This window comes from Erythrolamprus reginae, chromosome 1, assembly GCF_031021105.1.
Source record: "Erythrolamprus reginae isolate rEryReg1 chromosome 1, rEryReg1.hap1, whole genome shotgun sequence".
Classification (NCBI taxonomy): Eukaryota; Metazoa; Chordata; class Lepidosauria; order Squamata; family Dipsadidae; genus Erythrolamprus; species Erythrolamprus reginae.
This window is the reverse complement of record NC_091950.1, coordinates 351099856-351116987: the sequence shown is the minus strand read 5'-3', so window position 1 is coordinate 351116987 and position 17132 is coordinate 351099856. Positions and strand designations below refer to the sequence as shown.

The 17132-nt window shown below is 44.0% G+C and overlaps 1 protein-coding gene across 1 annotated transcript in view; it reads right to left on the bottom strand.

Annotated features, from left to right (window-relative positions):
* Positions 1–11250, bottom strand: part of GLP1R (glucagon like peptide 1 receptor) — a 104925-nt gene extending 93675 nt beyond the window's left edge. Inside the window, exons 1-2 of the mRNA XM_070727383.1 lie at positions 11212–11250; positions 9399–9464 (exon numbers count right to left, since the gene is read on the bottom strand). Coding sequence (XP_070583484.1) covers positions 9399–9464; positions 11212–11250 — 105 coding nt within the window. The remainder of the gene's footprint in view (positions 1–9398; positions 9465–11211) is intronic.
* Positions 11251–17132: the final 5882 nt, after the last annotated feature.

Genomic DNA, 17132 nt, shown 5'->3' with positions numbered 1-17132 from the left:
GAAGCTGTTTTCACCATCCAACTATTTCACATTTGCCCTATTCTGCATTCTGAGGAGGAATTCACATACATCAATCTGTCCTTATACCCCTGAAGCCGAAGTACCTTTGCCTCATCTATTCTGGGAGAAATAGTGCTAGGGAGAAGAAGTCACTTTCACCACCAATCTAATTTGAAAGACTGCTCTGCATAAAGGGACTTCAGTTCACTAGGCATTCAGAAGTTTGAAAGTCACAAATAAAAGGTGAAGTCTTCTTGATGACTTATTAGGCATTTTGCTTAATATTTTCCTGGCAATATATTAATATAATTTGCTATTTCCACCTTCTGAAATCTTCAAGTCCCACTCTAGTAGTATACAATCCTATTATCCTATTATTGATGAATTCACATCCCAGTTTTCTAAGGTCAGCAAAATTCAGCTGTATGCCACCACATAGTACCACAATACTTACTCATTTAAGGATGCTTAATTGGATCCTCATTTAAGGATGCTTAATTGGATTATGACATGCTAACATTGTAAGACTAACAGAAAAACAATTTGCCTAGAACTTCATGTATGCCACGTTCTATTCTCATATGTCATAAGTATGATTTTTGTGTAAGGGTTTCTATCAATTAATCTCTGAACATCCTGTTTTTAACAGCAAAAAAATTGATAGAGTTTAGACAGCTCTAGAGCAAGACAAAATGGAAGACAGCTTAATTGGTAATATACATGTCAATTTTGGAAATCTCACTGTAGTCATTGTGAATACTAGAACATTGTGAAAACTAGAACATTGCACAGCTGTTTCCTACATGAAATAAGACTTGCACTATCAAGAAATCAAGAGTATCTTGTGTTATCATTTCTATGACTTCTTATAGCTTCAAACATACAACTGGGCAGACTAGCAAAACAGCACAGTCTCAAAGAAAAAGAAACGTTGCAGGTATCTTTCCATGTTTACATTAGTTCCCAAGACCAGCCAAGTATGTTGGACTGTACCATACTCTTAACTGAGTATTCCATACTATTATGTAAATTCTAAAGTACACTATATATAGTGGTACCTCTACTTACGAACACCTACACTTACAAACTTTTCAAGATACGAACCGTGTGTTTAAGATTTTTTTTGCCTCTACTCATGAACCATTTTCTACTTACAAACCTGAGCCGCCATTGCTGGGATGCCCCACCTCCAGACTTCCATTGCCAGCTGAAGCGCCTGTCATTGCCTCACTGGGATACCCCTTTGCTTCCCCCCATTGTGATTCTCTTCATTTCGTGCTTGGGCCGGCCACTGGGATATGCCTTTGCTTCCTCCCGCTGGGATTCTCTTCATTTAGTGCTTGCCGGTCGGCCACTGGGATACCCCTTTGCTTCCTCCTGCTGGGATTCTCTTCATTTCATGCTTGCCGGACACTGGGGGGAAAGAAAGGGCGATCTCAGCGGTGCAATGCTGGCAACGGAAGTCCAGATCCGGGGCATCCCAGCAGCGCTGACAAGCACGAAGAGAATCCCAGCGGGGGGGATGCAAATGGGGAGGCAAAGGGGAACCTCCCCACAAGCTGAGGCTAATGGAGTGGAGACGGGGCAGTGAGGAGAAGTGGTGAGTGGGAACAGGGGCAGCAAGGGTTTGCATGCATTATTTGCTTTTACATTGATTCCTATGGGAAAAATTGCTTCTACTTACGTTTTTACTTAAGAACCCGGTCACGGAACGAATTAAGTTCATAAGTAAAAGTACCACTGTACATTACAATGCCATATCTACTAACACCTAGATTTCTAAAATGGTTTAGTGAACAAGTGATAATTGCGCATGCATGCTGGTTAATTGAGAAAGACAACGAATACCAAAAAGAACTCAGTATTCAATTGCCATGATGTCTGTACATATGAAGATTAGAATACTGCAAACTATGGTATTCCCTATGACATTCAATGGAAATAAAAGTCAGACTTTGAAGAAGCAGCATAGAAAGAATATGGGTGCTTTTAAACTTTGGTGTTGGAGAAGACTCCTGAAAATACCACGGACAACCAAGAAAACAAACAAGTGGGCAATTTAACAAATCAATGCAGAGTTCTAACTTAAGGCACAAATTACAATGCTCAAATTATCCTCTTTCTGTGACATTATGTGATGACTCTTTGGAAAAGGTTCTAATGCTGGTTAAGTTGGAAAGAAAGAGAAGGGAATGACCAGCAACAAGATGGCTGGACTCAGTCACAGTGGTAATGAGTACATCACTGGAAGACAAGTTCCAGATTGTCATGGAGAAGATCTACCTATGTGGTTGCTGGCACACTTGTCTAGATTCCACATAATCAATCAATTAATGAACAAATCATAGATACTAGGTTGTAAATCACTTTATATCAGTTGAGTCTGTACAGATAGTCCTTGACTTAAGACTATTTGTTTAGCAATCATTCAAAGTTACAGCAGTACTGAAAAACATAACATTATGATCCTTATGCTTATGATTGTTGCAGCATCCCCATGGTCATATGATCAAAATTTGTGCACTTGGTAACCATATATTTACGATGATTGCAGCATCCTGGGTTCACATGACCACTATCTGCAACTTTCCCGGCTGGATTCTGACAAGAAAGTTGATGTTGGAAGCTACACTTGCTTAATAACTATGTGATTCATTTAAAAACAGCAGTGTTCCCTTAACAATTGTGGTGGAAAAGATCACAGAATTGGGCACAACTCATTTAACAACCACCTTGCTTAGCAACAAACATTCTGGTCCCAATTTTTGTTATCAGTCAAGGACTACCTGTATATCATACTGAATGGAAATAGGCGTTGATTGCTTACCTGAACGCCTCTTCTCGTACGGTGAGCGGGTACAGCAGTCACATGGGTTGCTCATGTCCAATCCGGTGGAACTGAGCCTAGTATTAAAAAAGCTTGCCGGATCCGCCCCTTCCCCAGAATTCGCGAATCCATAGACTAGGCTCAGTTGTGAAGCTCTGTAGTGTTCAACTCTCATTGTTAGAGGAAGAAAGATATAGAAAGGTAAAGAAGACACATACAAGGGCGGGAAGTGACTGCTGTACCCGCTCACCGTACGAGAAGAGGCGTTCAGGTAAGCAATCAACGCCTATTCTCCGTACTGAAGGAGCGGGTCCAGCAGTCACATGGGACATACCCAATAGATGGTCCCTAGGGTGGGATTAGCTTGCTATCGTGTGAGATAACGGATTGGAGTACCCTTCTGCCGAAGGCAGCGTCCGCTGAAGCGTAAGAATCAATTTTGTAGTGCCTGATGAAGGAATTTGGCGAGGCCCAAGTGGCTGCTTTGCAGACCTCCTCCAACGGGGCTTGAGTCGCCCAAGCGGCCGAGGTGGCTGCGCTCCTGGTGGAATGCGCAGTGATGTTCCTTGGAACTGAGAGGGAGACCGACTCATAGGCCTTAGATATAGTCCCTCTGATCCAACGGCCTATTACTGTTGAAGACACTTTGGCCCCCATGACTCTGGGATGATAGGCTACAAAAAGTGCTTCTGACCTCCGAAAGGGTCCTGTGCGTTGGATATATATTCTCAGCGCTCTGGTGAGATCCAGGGTGTGCCATCTAATTGCCAAGGGATGGTCTCGTTGGAGGCAGAAGGAAGGTAGGACAATATCCTGAGATCTGTGGAACATGGAACTGACCTTGGGTAAGAAGGTAGGGTCCAGTCGCAAGACTACCTTGTCCTGATGGAATTGACAAAGGTCCTGCCTGATTGAGAGGGCAGCCAGCTCCGAAATGCGCCGGGCAGAGGTAATAGCCACCAGGAAGGCTACCTTAAAGGATAGGTACCTGAGGGATGCCGATTTTAGGGGTTCGTATGGTGCCTGCGTGAGGGAATGGAGAACCCGTGGCAGATCCCAGGATGGATACCTGTGGACCTTGGAAGGTCTGAGGTTGGCTATGCCCTTGAGGAATTCCTGAACTTCAGGGAAGGATCGGAGAGGCTGTCTGCGGGGACTCCCTAGGACAGATGAAATGGCTGCCAGATGACGCCGGAGGGTGCTGGTGGAAAGTCCTTTATGGAAGCCTTGCATAAGGAAGGAAATAATTCTGTGTATGGGGATGCACAGAGGGGAGAGACCTTCCTGTAGACACCACTGGTGAAACTTGGACCACGTGTGGTCGTAGATTCGATTGGTCGAGCCCCTCCTGGCCTTTAGAATGACCTCCACTGAATCGGGGTCATGACCACGCAGTTCTAAATCTCTCCTGATAACAGCCAGGCGGTGAGGTGGAACCACTCCGGGTCTGGATGGAAAGAGGCCCCCTGCCGCAGCATATCCCCCGAAACGGGGAGTCGCCAAGGGTCCTGGACGGATAGCTGTTGGAGATCCGCGAACCAGGGCCGGCGGGGCCAATGAGGGGCGATTAAGATTACTCGGGCCCTCTCGGTGAGGACCTTGTGAATCACGTCCGGGAGGATTGGAATTGGAGGAAATGCGTAGAGTAGGCCTGGAGGCCATGGACTCCGGAGGGCATTGATTGCTTCCGCTCCCGGGGATGGAAATCTGGAATAGAAGCGAGGGAGTTGGGCGTTCGCATTGGTCGCGAAGAGATCCAGGACTGGTAGGCCGAATCTGAGGGTGATTTGATGGAACAGGTCTTGATGGAGGTTCCACTCTCCTGGGTCTATCGTTGCTCGGGATAGCCAATCCGCCTGGACGTTGAGACTCCCCGAGATGTGATCGGCTAGGAGCGACTGGAGATGTTTTTCCGCCCAAAGGCCCAACTTGAGGGCCTCCCTCATGAGAGCCTTGGATCTCGTGCCCCCCTGTCTGCAGATATGGCTTTTTGTGGCAATGTTGTCGGTGAGAATGAGAACGTGCCGGTTGGGAATGCGAGGAGAGAAATGCTTCAGAGCCAGGGAAACGGCTCTTAACTCTAGCCAATTGATTGGCCTGGAAGCTTCCTCCGGGGACCACGTGCCCTGGGCTATCATCCCCTGGGCGTGGGCGCCCCATCCCGATAGACTGGCATCTGTGGTGATGACAAATTGATCCGGGCACCTGAACGGGGATCCTCTGTCCATGGCCGGAGACTTCCACCACTTGAAGGATCTGCGAACACTCAGTGGGATGACAATGCGTCGATTTGAGCTGCTGTGCCCCGATCTCTGAAAAGGCAACAGTAGCCACTGGAGTTCCCTAGCATGAAGGCGAGCCCAGGGAATGATGCCTATGCATGACACCATCTTCCCCAAAAGGGAAGATAGAGTAACTATGGATACTGAAGGATTAGACAAAATGTTAGAAATTAACTCCACTATACTGAGTTTTCTCTCGGGAGAGAGAAAAACCTGGGAGGATTTTGAATCAATAATGGATCCCAGGTGAGAAATGGAAGTGGAAGGTTGGAGGTGACTTTTATCAAAGTTGATGGAAAATCCATGGTCCTGAAGGACTGACATGGTGACAGAAAGGTCTGTTTTCACTCTCTCTAGGGAGTTCCCATGAATTAAAATATCATCAAGATAACATAAAATGTGGATGGGAGACGCCCGGATATAGGCCGCCAGGGACCCCAAGAGCTTTGTAAAGACCCGAGGGGCCGAGGAAAGGCCAAATGGCATCGCCCTATACTGGAAATGCCTGCCTTGAAAGGAAAAACGTAAAAATTTTCTGTGGCATTTGGCTATAGGAATGTGAAGGTAGGCCTCAGTGAGGTCTAAGGAGACCATGAAATCTCCCGAGTGAATGGCGGCCAAAATAGAAGACAAGGAGTGCATCTTAAACTTCCTATATTTGATGAATAGGTTTAGTTTCTTTAAATCCAAAATGGCTCTCCAACCTCCGGAGGACTTTGGAACCATAAATAGGATGGAGTAAAAACCTAGGCCCTTCTGACCCGAAGGGACCGGTTGAATGGCTCTGATGGACAAAAGATGAGAAATGGCCTCCTCCATACGGTTACAATCTGAGGATGACCTGGGAGAAGGGCAGGAAATAAAACGTTTAGGGGGAGGAGAAATAAATTCTAAAAGAAGGCCTGTTTGAACAGTGTCAATGACCCAAGGGTCCTTGGAGGTGAGACGCCAATTAGAGGCGAAATGAGCTAGGCGACCCCCTATGGGAATGGAGGTAAGATTACCATCTAGGTTTTTTTGAAGCTCTGTTAGAGGAAGCTCCCCTTTGGAAACGAAACCCTCTACCCCTGGAGTTCCTACCTTGGGAACGAAAGCGGGGGGAATACTGACCTGGAGATCTCTGATAGGAAGCCGCTTGATCTTGCTGGCGCCCTGGGCGACGAAAGGACTGCGTTTTGGTAACCTTTTTGGTGGTTGGACCCAAAACCTTCTTCTTGTCCGTGGTCTCCGTGAGGAGTGGATCCAGAAGATCACCGAAGAGAAGGTCGCGCTTTAAGGGGCCCTGGGATAACTGCCACTTTTGGCGAACTCCCGCTTGCCAAGGGCGAATCCATAGGAGTCTTCTTGCCGTTGTAGAGGCTGCAATAGACTTAGCAGAAAATCTAGTAGATTGCAAGGTGGCATCAGCCACGTACTGGGCAGCTGCAAAGACCTTGTTGAAGTCTTGTTGACCTCTCAAGTCATCTGGAGGAATGTGCTGTTGAAGTTGGCGAAGCCACAGCAGCATGGCTCTGGAGAAGAAGGAGGCCGCTGCCGAGCTTTTAATGGCCCAGGAATCAGCGGTGAATCCTCTTTTGAGCATTTGCTCGATGCGCTTGTCCTCTGGGCGGAGGACTTCCTCCGCCTCGCCTGGCACAGCCGCTGCCGAGTGAAGAATCTTGACAGGTTCATCTGGTTTGGGAAAGGATAGAAGCTCTTCATAGGAAGAGGAAAGTTTATACAACTTTCTGTCCTTGGTGGAGGGATTAAGGCCAGAGGCTGGAAAATCCCACTGTTTGAGTAAGGCATCTTTAAACAATTTAGGCATAGGAATTACCTCGTTATCCTCCTGTTCCTCTGTGAAGTAAGGTAAATTCTCCTCCGGGGGATCAGTGGAAGTGGAGGCTTGTTTCTCCTGGGCCGCTAATCCCGTAGAAATTCTAGCTTTGAGGAGGAGAGATTTGAATAGTTGAGAAGGAAAAATAGTAATTGGAGGAGGGACTTTTATTTGGGATTCCTCATCCTCTGATAAGCCCTGAAAAGGGTCTTCATCCTCCTCTACATCCTCATATTCATCCTGGGAGGAATCTGAATCATCCTGAATAGGAGCTCTGACCGCTGGGGAAGAACCCAAGGGGCGGGAGGAACGAGAAGGAGGAAGAGGTAAAGGAAGCTCATTGATGGTGGAGAGTTTGGCATCAATGGCTTTGGACAACACAGCAAAAATAGATTGGAACTCAGGAGGTAAATTGGAAATATCAGCAGAAATGGCAGAAGAATCCCTAAAGGCCTGGGAGGATCCTGGCTGGGGGGAATCTTCAATAATATCTGGTTCCTCTGGACCTATGCCCCATAGGTTAGGTTGGGGTCTGTCTAGGTTTGGCTCATCCAGAGATAACACAGGGACCCCAGAAGGAGGCAGACTAGAGGCCTCTGGTGGGTCTTGACTACTGATTACTTGGGCCTGCACTTTCAAACGTTTTGCTGATTTGTCATGGATTTTTTGTAGGGCTAGGTCCCTTCTCTTCTCGGCCCTGGTGACCTTGGTCGAGGGGCGGGCCCCTGGAGAAGAGGAGGAAGAGGCCTGGGGGATACTAGTAATTTCATCGCCTGTAGGCCTGGCCTCTCTGGGACCTTTAGTTGTGCCTCTCTTGGGAAAAGTAGCCATAGTCTGACAATTAACAGAAGACAAGGCTGAGCCAATAACTGAATTATAAGGAGAAGATTTCAAGGACTTCCCAAGAGGAATGGATCCTGCTTCGAGGCCTCGAAGCTGCTGAAACGTGAGGACAATCTGGGCAAACCCAGAGTTCGTGCCCCCAAATCCAGCGGGGCCAGCCTCCCTAAACTTTGCAATTAAGTAAACCAAGGCACTCTGGTTGGAGGCTTAGCCGGTGGAGAATTTAGCCTGGGACCCCCAAGGCCCGCTCCCGGATCCACGCGGTGGACTGAGGCCTACGCGGCTGGCAGAAGGCCAACACGAGAGGCCTAGATTTTAAAAAAAGGGCGCGAAGGCCTTCGCGCCGAAAAGATCGCTCCGTAGAATTTCTTAAGGGAAAAGCGATCGACTAAGTCCAGGAGACTAGAAGGCGTCTCACTCCGCAGGAGGTATTTTATAAGCCCTTAAATATTTTTATACAATAAATAATCAATAATTCAATGGATAAATACTTGCACCAGGACCTCCAGGCCAAAGGATTAGAAGAATCCACAAGCGGCCGCAGGAATCGTAACCGGCAAAACCGCCGGGGGAAAACGAAACCGCAACTTCTCCTAAGGAAAAAAGCCGAGCCGCTTTTTTTTCTTTTTTTCTTTTAAACGGCTGGCGCAATTAGTGCAAGTAATTAAATAAAGACAATAAATCTTACTACTTTTTGAAGGAAAGATCGAAGGGAAGGTGTTAGAATGTTGAACGAGCTATCACAATACAACCGCAGGATATGCGAACTGAGCGAATTCTGGGGAAGGGGCGGATCCGGCAAGCTTTTTTAATACTAGGCTCAGTTCCACCGGATTGGACATGAGCAACCCATGTGACTGCTGGACCCGCTCCTTCAGTACGGAGAAACAAGTAACCACTCAAAATAGAATACCCTACGAGACTAGACTTTCAATCCTGGGCCTAGAAAGCCTAGAACTAAGACGCCTTAAACAAGATCTAAGTATTGCCCACAAGATCATATGCTGCAATGTCCTGCCTGTCAGCAACTACTTCAGCTTCAACCACAACAACACAAGAGCACACAACAGATTTAAACTTAATATTAACTGCTCCAAACTTGACTGTAAACATATGACTTCAGTAACCGAGGTGTCGAAGCGTGGAACTCATTACCGGACTCCATAGTGTCATCCCCAAACCCCCAACACTTTACCCTTAGATTATCTACGGTTGACCTATCCAGATTCCTAAGAGGTCAGTACAAGTGCACTAGAGTGCCTTCTGTCCCCTGTCCTATTACTCTCCTATATCTCCTATACCTTTCTTTTATTCCTATATCTCTTCTTCTATTATTTCATTGATATGTTCTATTACTATATCTTCTTTTCTATTCTTTCATAGATATATTTTACTGAGTATCTCCTCTGTAACCTTCATCATGTATTTTACTGTGTGTGTGTGTGTGTGTATATATATACACACACACACTAAAACTCTCATTGTGTATTGGACAAAATAAATAAATAAATGAATAAATAAATAAAACCTTGAGCTATAATATATATTAAATAGAACAATTATACTGGATATACTAATGGTATATGAATTAGATAGGAGACAATTAGTGTAAGAATGCTAACAATCTTACCGAACCATTCTTCTCACTCTGCTCCAGCTTTTCAGCTAGATGATCCAAATGCTGATGTTCAGATACCTAAGTAAGGAAAAGACATACATATTAATAAGGCAGAAGAACCCTACTATGCTATATTTTCATTTAAGTGTCTTTCCTTATGATTAGTCAAGCAGGAATTAGTAATATCAATAAAACAGGTACTTTACCACCGAATAAGATTTTTGGTGATTTCCTCATGGTTTTAACTTTTATTTTTGGCATTTTCAGCCAGAATTAATGGAACGCTTTATTTTTCATACTTAGTGTCCTTTAATATTCTGAATATGCTGCAGGATTGCAAAAGGATTTTGAATGCAGGAGAATAATAAAATGACATAATTTTCTTCCTGCTTCCATTCCCTTACACTTTGGGAGAATAAAAATAAGTCATAGGCAAAGATAATGAACAAATTCTCAAGCTGTTGTACTATAGCAGTGAAGGCAAACCTTTTTTTCCTCGGGTGCCAAAACAGCGTGCGCGTGCATTATCATACCTGCCCACACCCATAATTTAATGCCTGGGGAGGGTGAAAAAGATTTCCCCCCCCAAAGTCCCTCTGGAGGCCAGAAACGGACTGTTTTCCAACTTTTGGTGGGCCCAGTAGGCTCGTGTTTCACCCTCCCCAGGCTCCAAAGGCTTCCCTGGAGCCTGAGGATGGCAAAAACGCTCTCCCCCACCCCACTGGAGGCTCTCCGGAAGCCAAAAACGCCCTCCCAGAGCCTCTGTGCGAGCCAAAAATCAGCTGGCTGGCACACACATGCAAGTTGGAGCTGAGCTAGGGCAATGGGTCGCGTGCCAGCAGATATGGCTCCGCGTGCCACCTGTGGCACCGTGCCATAGGTTCGCCATCACTGTACTATAGTGTCACTAGGCTATCAATAGTACAAAGGCTGAAAGGCTATCATCACAGAAAAGCTCTAATTTAGAATTTCCAATATATGATAATTTACCAATCTTAAAAATATATCTTTCACAAAACGTTTTATTATCTTTGAGAAATGCTAAAGAATGAGTGAGGTAACTGGAGATCCAAGGGACCATAGGTTACTCAGTAAATAATAAATTCTGGAAAGATCCATAAAAAGACAAATCTCTAAATTCAAGGAAAATAACAAAGTGGTCATTACAAACATGTCTCATTTTTAGATCAGGTCTTCAAGCAATGTTTCTGAATAGAACTGCTGTTGCTTCCTTTACAGTCCTATGTGAATTTAGTTACAATATTTAAAAGATCTCTTTTCCCAGAGAGCTTCTGACCACCTTGTCCAGAAGACCAAAGAATACCTGCTAAGAATCACAATCCATCACTAGGGAGTTCCAACACTGGGCAGTGTGTGTGTGTGTGAATGAGTGAGACAGAGAGAGAGATGGGGAGGGAGAAGTGTGGGAATAGATATAGATGAATGAAAGAGAAAGAGAGAGTAGATAGATAGATAGATAGATAGATAGATAGATAGATAGATAGATAGATAGATAGATAGAGAAAGAAAGAAAGAAAGAAAGAAAGAAAGAAAGAAAGAAAGAAAGAAAGATGCCTAAATGCTATTGCCATGGTCTTCCAAACTGGTAAAATAGATTAATGCTCAGAGACTCATTGTGGAATTGTAGAGATTTTATGATATTAAAAACATATTATTTATTATTTTGCTATTACTAACATCTATTACTTAATCTTATACAGAGGCTATGTGAACTGAGGCAGAAGAATAACCTCGTAAATAAAATTCCTTAGTGAATTCTGAAAATATTATACATAGTGCCATATTTTTGGACTATAAGACACACCTTTTTAATCCCCAAAAGTGGGTCAAAAACTGGATGCATCTTATACTCTGAATGTAGCCCCCACCCTTCAGAGGTTTTCAGCAAAAATGGAGCATGCAAAGACAAAAAAGGAACATTGCGTTTCATGCAGAGTGGAGGTGCGTGCCCAGCTTTGCGTGACCGGCAAGCAAGTATGCCCGCCTGTGTGAGATTTTAATTTTATTAAAGAAACACAATCTATTTTTCCTCCTTAGTCACAAACGAATTCTTGTGTTCCACATTCTACATTTCTCTTTTCATTTTTTTCCTCTTTATTCACTTCTTACATTTAGGATTAATTTCTCCCCTAATCTGAAATAATTAATTTGAAAATGAGATTCTGGAAATGGGATGGAAACATTCTTCAAAGCGCTAATTCAACAAGCATACATATTTTTGATGTTTCAGCTAAGTCTTTTAGCATCTTCCTCCTGGCTAGTTAACTTGCACACTAATGTCATTTATAGCCATTATCAATACGCCATTGGGTAGAAAGAAAGTTCAGCAATAGTCAAGCCGCTGGAAAAACTGGAAGAGTCATTTAACAGATAATAAAAAGAAAAATGTTAGCTTTAAGCCAACAGACCTTTCTGTTCACAATTATCCAGTTCATAGAAAAATGACAACAGAGAAACATTCCATCTTCTTGAAAAGATACCTTACTTATTAAAGGAGTTCCCAAATTTTGCTGTGCAGTCACCTAAAATTAAGTGTAAGTGTATATGCTTAAGCCCTCCAAGAATAAAAAATGAAGAGTACATTGGGAAAACATATGGGCAATTAGAACGTTGTTGGAACTGACTTCTACTTTTCCTGAACAAGGCAGCTGCCAGCTTCTCCAAGCAAACCAGAAACAAGTTCTGATAGCAATTCAACTTTGAATGTACATGCCAGGAGGCTTCGCACAAACTTGGGAGTCCTGAAGACTTTCCCCAGGCTTTCTTCTCTATTTTGCTTCTCCAATCTGACAGGCAGTTTATCTAGAGAGAACAAGTCCTGTTTTATGTCTTCCGGGAACATGCAGTCACTCCCCCTCAAATTTGCTCACAACTTCCTGAGGTCATGTCCCCCATACCCTCTGAAACCCTTTCAAATCACTTTCTAATGGATTGCTCATGAAAGTTTTTATATCTCTGAAAATGTTCCACATGAAATAATAAATTACTGATCTGTTGCATTGTGTTTTGCTCATATAATAAAATCCTTCTGAATCGAACAAAACTGAATCCAATTTCAAATGACAAATCATTTATTTAGTACTCCCATACTAAAGCACTAAACAGAAACACCAACTGTATAAATCAGTAACGGTGAACTTTTTTGGTTCGTGTGCCAAAAGGATATGTGTGCCCATGCTAGCCGGCATGCACATGCCCAAACCCCACACACATGTGCACTGCCCTGCTCTGTCCTCTGTGCATGCGCACAACACACACACTCTCCTCAGATACACAAGTGTCACTGAAGGCTGGAACAGTGAAAAATGGGCAAATGGGTAAACCAGAACTTTGGAAAAACAGACTTCCGTTTTGCCCATTGGGCTATTTTTCACACTCCGAAGGCTTGAGGGAAGCTTCCTGAAGCCCCGGAGTGCCAAAAACAGCACAATGGACAAACCCTAAGTCCATTTTTCTGAACTTCTGGTTTGCCCATTGGAGAGTTTTTCACACTCTGAGGCTTCAGGGAAGCTTCCCTGAAGCCTCCAAATAGTGAAACAGCCTTCCTCGACACTGAAAATCAGTTGGCCAGCGCACACATGCACACTGAAGCTGACATAGGGCATCACCTCACGTGCCCTCCAATATGATTCTGCGTTCCACTGTTGTAAACAAATGCATAATAGAAACATAACACAGAAGTGTAACAAATATCTGACCAACCACTATTGTTACAAATGATCAATATCTTATGTTATACAACAATATAAAATATCATAATGAAGGAATAAAAGAAATATCTTCTGTACCAAATATACCATCATTCTATAACATTAGAGTGAGTGGGAATTAAAAAAGAGAGTAAGACAATGGTAACAGGAAAAAAATAAATAATAAAAAAAGAGCAAAACAGAACAGAAACTTTGAAAATAATGAATCTGAAATTGTTTTCCATGAATAAACTTAAATAACAGGTGATAATACTAGATGTTCTTGGAATATTCTTTTCCATGACCATCTTGTACTATCTGAAGAACAAGTTTCTTCTCTTCTCTCCTTTTAACTAATAGAACCAGGGCATCTTTTAACAAATCCAGTATAACAAAAGTGGTTGTTGGATTACTTCCCACCCATCTCCTTTATAGTTATGTTGTTAACAAAAACAATTTCTGATCATACTTCAGAGTTGACAGGCTGTGCTAAAAGAAAATTATGTACCAAGGTAACACAGTTCCATGTCAAAATGTCTCAATTCTGAAGTGTGCCCATAGATGTATTTCAATGCATGTTGGTGGGGAAAAGCTAAGATAGCCACTAAAATCCTCATTACTGGAAATATTAAATAGTTCCCAATTCAAGCTCAGTATCTTTCACTGACAGCTTGCCTTGCAACTACAGTATTGTTAAAACTATCAGATTAAGTAGTTTTAATAAAAGCATATAGCGTCCATGTTTCTCAGAATTATAAACTTTGTGCACAGTTGCCAAACTCTGCATTTACAACTGCATAATCATTTATTCACATTTACTTAATGTTTGCAAAGTTAATTACCGGTCATATTCTCTGAAAATTGATAGTCACAAATGTGTCAGTATTTTACAACCAAGTTTATATGTGTAATTTCTATGCAAATTTTCCCCAACTTGATAAGTTGCAAATATAGTAGATGAACTTGTAGCATTCTCAGACAAAATGAACAAAGACTGAATGAATGTCCAACATGGGTAATCAAGACAGTGAGAAACAACATAGTGTACTTGTGAAAGTACTGGACTAGAAATAGGGACACCTAGATTCTAGTTCATATTCATCTGGTTTTATCTCTGTGTTTCACAACCTAAAAGAGGAAGGAGCAGACAGGATAAAAACTGAATGAATAAATACTGGCAAGCAAGTTTTGAAGTTTGTCTTAATGTTCAGATCAAAAGTTTCTATTTCTATTTTCTATTTCACTCAAGATAGCCACCACTTCTAAACCCTGTACAGTATTTCATCGATATTCCTTCCGTGGACAGAGAATCAAATGAAACTAGCCAATCTGTGCCTATTATTTGTAAAAGCATTTCTGGCCTTACTATCAAGAAAGAACTATTAAGCATGAGCGACAGGATTTAGAAACAGCATTTCTGAAGGAAATATAGAGATAGCATTGGTACTTTCAGGCAATGCCACAGATAAAACTAGATGCATAGATTTAAAATGCAACATAAATCCGTCAGAATACTATATGATTTAGATTTATAATAAAATTTTGTCTCAGAAATTATGGAGCAACACACAAAGCAGATGTTTTGCCACTGAATCAAATCTAAAGTAAGCAGCAATAAAACCTACCGAGAGATAAAAAGATCATCAGAAAAGATCAAGACAGAAAATGTAAGCAATGCTGTTTATATTTAACAACAAACTAAAATATTTTGGCTTAATAAAACATTGTGAGAATGAGACGGATAGAAGTACATATACAGTGATCCCCCGCTCGTTGCGAGGGTTCCGTTCCAGGACCCCCCGCAACGAGCGGGTTTTCGCGAAGTAGCGCTGCGGAAGTAAAAACACCATCTGCGCATGTGCAGATGGTGTTTTTACTCCCGCAGCGCTAGCGAGGAGCCGAAGATTGGGGGCGGCGCGGCTGTTTTAAAATGTCGCCGCCGGCATGGGGGGCTTCCTAGCAGCCCCCCAAACCCGGGTTGGGGGTCCGGGGGGTGCTGGCAAGCCCCCCATGCCGGCGGCGACATTTTAAAACAGCCGCGCCACCCCCAATCTTCGGCTCCTCGCTAGCGGGCAGGCAGGCGGCGGACAAGCCGTTCGCTGGCGCTGGCTGTCGCCGCTTTCGAGCTGAGTCCCGGAGCGAATTCGCTCCGGGACTCAGCTCAAAAGCGCCGACAGCCAGCGCCAGCGAACGGCTTCTCCGCGCTGGCTGTCGCCGCTTTCGAGCTGAGTCCCGGAGCGAATTCGCTCCGGGACTCAGCTCAAAAGCGCCGACAGCCAGCGCCAGCGCACAGCTTCTCCGCGCTGGCTGTCGCCGCTTTCGAGCTGAGTCCTGGAGCGAATTCGCTTCAGGACTCAGCTCGAAAGCGGCGAGAATGAACGGCGTGGGCGGGCGAAGGGCGGGCGGCAGCGAGGAGTTTGCGTGGGCGGTGGGGAAACTCCTTGCTGATGCCCGCTGCTCGCCCTCCCGCCAGCAAGAGGGGGAAGACCCAGGGAAGCCGCCCAGCAGCTGATCTGCCGGGCGCCATCTACGCATGCGTGCCCATAGAAAAAAAGGGCACACATGCGCAGATGGTGTTTTGACTTCCGGGTTGAAAAATCGCAAATTACCCTGTTCGCAATGGTCGGGGACGCAATAACCGGGGTATTACTGTACTTTCTTACTCTGCTTCCCTCTTCAGAAGACCAATAAATCAAGAAAAATGCTTTGTATAATGTTAAATAAACATGGGTAGAAGGCTTAGGTATTGTATATCTAAACAACCAGATATTTAAACTATCCTAGAGAAAGATTTGCTGGTTGTTTATGAATCCAGGCATGTATGGGCCCCCGTAACCCTATATTCAAATGAATCCATCTTCCCCTAGGCTTGTTTTCCCATTTACACATAAAATAAACTGAAAAAAGGAATCAGTATAACGGCAATTTGAAGGTTCGAATTCCTAGTGCCTCATAACAGAGTGAGCTCCTGTTACTTGTCATAGCTTCTGCAAACCTAGTGGTGGGAAGGTAACAGCGTTCTGTGCGCCTTCAGCAATTAGTCATACCGGCCACATGACCACGGAGACATCTTTGGACAACACTGGTGCTTTGGCTTTGAAACTGACATGAGCTAGACATGACTAAGTAAGTGTGAGGGGAACCTTTACCTTATAATATTTACCATAATGTTTATCTTGCCACTCTGGCTGCAATTGTTGATAAAAGAGGAAGGAAGGAAGGAAGGAAGGAAGGAAGGAAGGAAGGAAGGAAGGAAGGAAGGAAGGAAGGAAGGAAGGAAGGAAGGAAGGAAGGAAGGAAGGAAGGAAGGAAGGAAGGAAGGGTGCCCTTAAAGAAGAGTGTTCAAATGTGAATGGTCCATATTTGAATTGGGCAAATGATTAGAGACAGCTTTTTCTGTAGCAATTAGCCTTTTAAAATCAAATACATTTTAAAGAATTGACAAGTGCTTATTAGCAATGATTGTTAAAAGCTGCTGTGAAATAGTACACTTCAAAGATGCTGATAAATATAACTGATCAACCAATAGAACAGCTTGCCTTCAGAAGTTGTGGGAGCTTCATCACTGAAGCTTTCGAGAAGAGGCTGAATGGTGTAAGGCAGGTATGTCAAACTCGATTTCATTGAGGGCTGCATCAGGATTGTGTCTGACCTTGGGGAACCTCGGGCGTGGCCAGCTCAACATTACTCATGTCAGGGGCACCTGTGGTGGTCTGAGTGCTCTGCCAGTGAAAATGGGCTCCTGAGTTCCGTTTCTACTTGGTGGCTTCCTCCAACCCACTGCCAACAAAAATGGAGCTCGGGAGGGTTGCACATAGCCCTTCCAAACTCCGTTTTCACCAGCAGATTCACTGCAGACTGGTCCTTCACTGTTTCCAGAGCAGCCCTGTGGGCCACATCTAAGCACCCTGTGAGCCGTGACTTTGACATCCCTGTTGTAGGGTCTCCTACTTAGATGGAGGTTTGGACTAGATGACCTATAGGGTCCCTTCCAACTTTGTTATTCTGTTTGGATTACTTTAATAATAATAATTTA